The 5,395-nt window shown below is 56.3% G+C and overlaps 1 protein-coding gene across 1 annotated transcript in view; it reads right to left on the bottom strand.

Annotated features, from left to right (window-relative positions):
* Window positions 1-284: 284 nt before the first annotated feature.
* The window catches only part of GALNT5 (polypeptide N-acetylgalactosaminyltransferase 5), a 10,306-nt gene continuing 5,195 nt past the window's right edge, over window positions 285-5,395 (bottom strand). Inside the window, exons 4-9 of the mRNA XM_031063730.1 lie at window positions 4,187-4,322; window positions 3,094-3,213; window positions 2,601-2,718; window positions 2,133-2,453; window positions 468-548; window positions 285-377 (exon numbers count right to left, since the gene is read on the bottom strand). Of these exons, the coding sequence (XP_030919590.1) occupies window positions 285-377; window positions 468-548; window positions 2,133-2,453; window positions 2,601-2,718; window positions 3,094-3,213; window positions 4,187-4,322 (869 nt within the window). The remainder of the gene's footprint in view (window positions 378-467; window positions 549-2,132; window positions 2,454-2,600; window positions 2,719-3,093; window positions 3,214-4,186; window positions 4,323-5,395) is intronic.

Below are 5,395 nucleotides of genomic sequence, written 5' to 3'. Positions count from 1 at the left end.
AGGGCTGGCCACAGCGCTCTGGGCACCTGTGCCAGGGCTGCCCACCCTCCCAGGCAGGAATTCCCAATTGCCAATCTCCCACCCATCCCTGCCCCTGGCAGTGGGAGCCATTCCCTGTGTCCTGGCACTCTGGGTCCTTCTCTGGCCCTCTCAGAGCACTGAGAGGGCTGTGAGGTACAGCCGGATGGATGTCCAGCAGCTGCACACAGACCACAGGCTGCTATTTAAATCTTTCTCTGTTTTCCTGTGCAAACTCACAGCTTTATCAAACTTTCCTAACCAGCTCAATTTGCTGTTCTGACGCTGTTGCTTGGCTGCAGGCTGCTCCTGCCCCTTGCAGGCACGGCCTGGCCGTGTGGGAAGGGCTGTGCCAGCCCCTGGGGAGGGGACAGGTCACAGGGGAGGCTCAGGGTGCCAGGTGCCACGGGCAGGGCAGCACACCTGGGGCACCTGCAGGCTGTCCTTACCGTGCTGTTAGCATCACACTCCTCAAAAGCCAGGCTGGTGCCTTCCACAGCGATGCACCCGGCCAGGGCCACGTTAACGAGCTGCAAACAGCACCAAAAGGCAGATTTAGACAGAAATTCCAGGATGGGGGAGAGGATGCTACCCTGCACTGAAACTGAACCTGCTGGGCTCACGGGACTCTCGAATTAACACTGCCCACATAACGAAGGGAGGCAGAACAGAGTGTTCCAGGCCTGGCTGGACGGGGCTTGGAGCACCGCGGTCGAGTGAAAGGCGTCCCAGCCCATTGCAGGGATGGAATAAGCTGAGCTTTAAGGTCCCTTTCCACCCAATCCATTCTGGCATTCTGTGGTGGAGGAGAAGGGGAGCCTGACCCGGTTTCTCTCACCAGGTGCCAAGCAAGAGTTGGTGCAGCAGCACCGAACCCAAAAGGGCTCTAAGGCGCTCTCTGCCCGCTGCCCCGGCGGGGCGCAGCTCCCGAGCCCGGAGCGGGGTCCTGACCCTACAGAGCCTGCTCCTAGGGAGCGTGACCCTACAGAGCCTGCTCCTAGAGATCCTGACCCTACAGAGCCTGCTCCTAGGGAGCGTGACCCTACAGAGCCTGCTCCTAGGGAGCGTGACCCTACAGAGCCTGCTCCTAGGGAGCGTGACCCTACAGAGCCTGCTCCTAGGGAGCGTGACCCTACAGAGCCTGCTCCTAGGGAGCGTGACCCTACAGAGCCTGCTCCTAGAGATCCTGACCCTACAGACCCTGCTCCTAGGGAGCGTGACCCTACAGAGCCTGCTCCTAGAGATCCTGACCCTACAGAGCCTGCTCCTAGAGATCCTGACCCTACAGAGCCTGTTACTACAGACCCTGCTCCTAGAGAGCGTGATCCTACAGATCCTGCTCCTACAGAGCCTGACACTACGGACCCTGTTCCTACAGAGCCTGCTCCTAGAGATCCTGACCCTACAGACCCTGCTCCTACAGAGCCCGACCCTACAGAGCCAGCTCCTACAGACCCTGCTCCTACAGAGCCTGCTCCTACAGAGCCTGTTCCTAGAGATCCTGACCCTACAGACCCTGTTCCTACAGACCCTGCTCCTAGAGAGCGTGATCCTACAGAGCCTGTTCCTACAGACCCTGTTACTACAGAGGCCGACACTATAGACCCTGTTCCTATAGAGCCCGACCCTACAGACCCTGTTGCTACAGACCCTGTTCCTATAGATCCTGACACTACAGACCCCATTCCTACAGACCCTGTTCCTACAGACCCCGACCCTACAGACCCTGCATCTACAGACCCTGTTCCCCCTACAGCCCCTGCATCTACAGACCCTGTTCCTATAGACCCTGACCCTACAGACCCCGACTGTACAGACCCTGACCCTACAGACCCCGCACCTGCAGACCCCGCACCTGCAGACCCCACTGAGCACCTACGGGCCCCGAGTGGGGGCAGGGGGTGAGGCCAGCTGTGCTCCCACTCGGCCATCCAGACACCCGACCAGCCCCCCACAGGGACGTCATCCCTTCTGTCTGTGGCCTGTTTCTCTGTAAAAATGCTCAGGAATGCAGACCTCTGTGCCACATCAAACACCCCAAAAGCTGCCAAAGGCCCGGCAGCAGCGCAGCCCAGGGCACGGCCAGCCCCCGGGAGCAGCCCCTGGGCACGCACCTGCCCACTGGCTTTGACCAAGGGAGCCTCCAGGTCCGGGTACACGTTCTGCAGGTACCAGCGGAAGGTTTTGCAGCGCAGCCTCTGCCGCAGCTGGATCTGCCGGCTCAGGTCGCCCACGTCCACGCTGTGCAGCAGGTGGTAGGCATGGCCGTAGAACAGCTCCTTGTACTCATCCAGCCACACCTCGGCCACCCGCGCCAGGTTCCTCTCCACCGTCCTCACCCGGTCTTTGGGGAAGGAGTAGGGATTGTCATTCCTGAAGATGTGCCCGACCCTGGAGCACGGAACTATCTCGATCTCTCCCCCGCACATCCACACCTGAGAACAGAGGTCACTGACAGACACAGCCGAGGGTGGGCGGCAGCTCAGCTGCCCAGGGAGATGGAGCAGTCCCTGGGGAGCCCCTGCCTGAGCCCCATCACCCACGCAGGCTGGCAGGGGTGCAGCCGTGTGACAGCCACCTACCTTGAATGAAATCTCCATATTTTCGCCTCCCCAGACATCCAGTCCTGGGTCGTACATTCCCAGCTCAGAGAAATACTTCTTATCGATGGAGAACAGGCCACCTGCCATGACGGGGCACCTGGGGACACAGAGGCCACATGGTGTGACAGAGGCTGTGACAGAGAGGGCGTTTGGGTGGCCTGAAAGCTGTAACGGGGCAGGGAAGGGCAGGAAAAGCAGTGAAAGAACGGCAGTGAGGAAAGAAATGCGCTGCCAAGAAAGGCAGTGAAATGTTCTCCTGGCTGACACCAGCAGTGCCATGCGTGGGGAGAAAGGCTTCTGGGCTCTGCCCATGCCTGATGGGGAGATTGCCTGTGCCTCACCTGTCCTGGAAAGCACAGGAACAATACTTGGCCACAAAATAACAACATTTGTCCTCAAAGGAGCCTCTGCTGCTGAATTATTACCAAACGAACAGGCTGGCTTGCAAAGCTCTGTCATCTCTTTTATTTACCTTATTATATCAGTTTCCTTGATCTTATTTTTCTCAATGACTTCTTGTGGAATCTGCTTCCATCCAAAATTCATTGGCCAAGTAAAAATCCCACGCTGGAAGTTGTCCACAGTCATGTAACTAAAGAGAGGAAAGATCGGGCTGACTAATTCTGAGTCACACTCCTGATTGAAAGGTCACCCCTAATGAGAGAAGATGAATATCTGTGGGTAATTAAACCAGGATTTTAACAAATTTCATCAGGAATCCTCTTCATGTACTAAAAGTTGTGAAAAAGCAGAAAGGTGTGTGATAAACAGGGGCCACATCCCCAGCTAATGTTTGTCAGAACTCAGGACATCCCTCTGGGTGTCCAGAGCTGCCAGGGCCCTGCCAGGGGGCTCGGAGACCCTGGCACAGAGCCCAGAGCACCTGTGGGTTTGATTGTGACCTGTGGAGCAAATTACCAGCTTTGTATGAAGACCTGAAAGCCACAGAAGTTTAAGTAGTGTAATAATAAAATTATCACTAGGTGAAAAAGTAGATTTTGGGGTTTTTAGAAGAGGGGTTTTGGGGACAAGATGGAGGGATTTGGGCGTGTCCAGCCTTTCTCCTTCTTCTTCTTCTTGGCCTCCATCTCCTGCTGTGCTGGTGGCACTGTTGGATTGGTTCAGAGTAGGAGCTCACTGTCTAACACAGGTGATGGGCATTGCGCAGTAATTGTAAATATTGCAGACGTAGTTTTTAGTGTAAAAAGATACCACCACCTGGGGCAGGCAGAGTGCCTCTGTCTGTCCTGCTGAGCAGCCCTGGGCTGAACAGGAGAAAGAATTTTATAGATAAGATACAATGAACAACTCTGAGACGGAGAACTGAAGAGCTCTGACTCCTTCTTCAAACGTGCGGGCCGAAACAGAGCCTGTTCATGTGTCTCGGGGCTGCGACAAACTGCAGAACACCCGAGAATGTTAATTTCACGGCAATGCTCTGTGTGCCCCGTGGAAGGCTCTGCAGGCTGTGAGGGGTCTGGAGCCGCGCATCCACGGCGTGCAGAGGATGCTGGCGGTGCCAGGCTGTGCCTGCACGGGCTCACTGCAGGGAGGGGCGGTCCCACCTCATGTCCCTGTCGCTGATGACCTCGATGACGGGACAGGCCACCTTGGTGCGGCGCAGGCGGACGTGCTCCAGCAGCGGCTCCAGCCATCCCACGTTGCACTCCACGTGCGAGTCCAGGAAGGTCAGCACAGCGCCTGGGGCACAGCAGGGCAGGGTCAGCCCCGGGCACCCCAACCCTGCCCTGCTGAGCGGCCCCTGGGGGCTCGGGCTGCTGCTGACTGTGCCACGGACCTGCTTCATAGCCATGGTATTTTCTGAACAATCCTTTCCTTAGGGTTTTTCCTCCTGAGAAGCTGAGAGGCCTCAGGAACAAAATGTAACCAATGGTTATCTGCTGCTGTGGGATGCAACAGGTGCATCTGTGATTGGCCTCATGTGGTTGTTTCTAATTAATGGCCAATCACAGTCCAGCTGTCTGGACAGTCTGGTCAGTCACAAACCTTTGTTATCATTCCTTTTCTATTCTTAGCCAGCCTTCTGATGAAATCCTTTCTTCTATTCTTTTAGTATAGTTTTAATATAATATAATATATATCATAAGATAATAAATCAGCCTTCTGAAACATGGAGTCAACATTCTCATCTCTTCCCTCATCCTGGGACCCCTGAGAACACCATCACACTCCCTGGCTCCCCAGACCTGCCCAGCCACAGCCACAAGCGTTTTTCCCCTCCTGACAGAAATGGCCATGTTGGTGCTGACACAGCCTGGCAGGGCAGGTGGAGGAGCTGGGGCTGGAGATGGTGGCACAAGGACACCCTTGGTGCATTGGGAGGGACAAAGGCTGTGCTGGAGGGTGGCCCAGAACCTCTGGGGTCCCCTAAAGCTTGTTAGTCCAGCAATTTTTTTGGGTTTGATTGCTCCAATTGGGTTTTCTTGCTTTTCCTCTAATCCAGGTTCCCCTCAGCACGTCGTTCAGCCGTGTTGATGGCAGAGAAGAGCTCTGGTGATCCCTCTGAGCCCCTACGCTCAGCATTAAGCCATAAACCAGGAGTGTAAGACTCTTGTGTGAATTAAAGTCTTTTCCCTGGCATCGTTGAGCGTGGGGCTGCCTTTGGAGGGGCTGGAGGAGGAGCAGAGCCCCCCACCCCTGGCTGGGAGCTCTGGCAGCCCTGGAGCTGCCCCATCCACCCCGGATCACCCCCCCCACACACACGCTGCCTCCATCCTGCCCCGCACTGTTCCCGTGCAAATCCCGCAGGTTCC

The sequence above is a fragment of the Geospiza fortis genome, unplaced genomic scaffold, assembly GCF_000277835.1.
Source record: "Geospiza fortis unplaced genomic scaffold, GeoFor_1.0 scaffold193, whole genome shotgun sequence".
NCBI classification, from domain to species: domain Eukaryota; kingdom Metazoa; phylum Chordata; class Aves; order Passeriformes; family Thraupidae; genus Geospiza; species Geospiza fortis.
The sequence above is the reverse complement of the archived record's forward strand: the minus strand, read 5'-3'. Positions and strand labels throughout refer to the sequence as shown.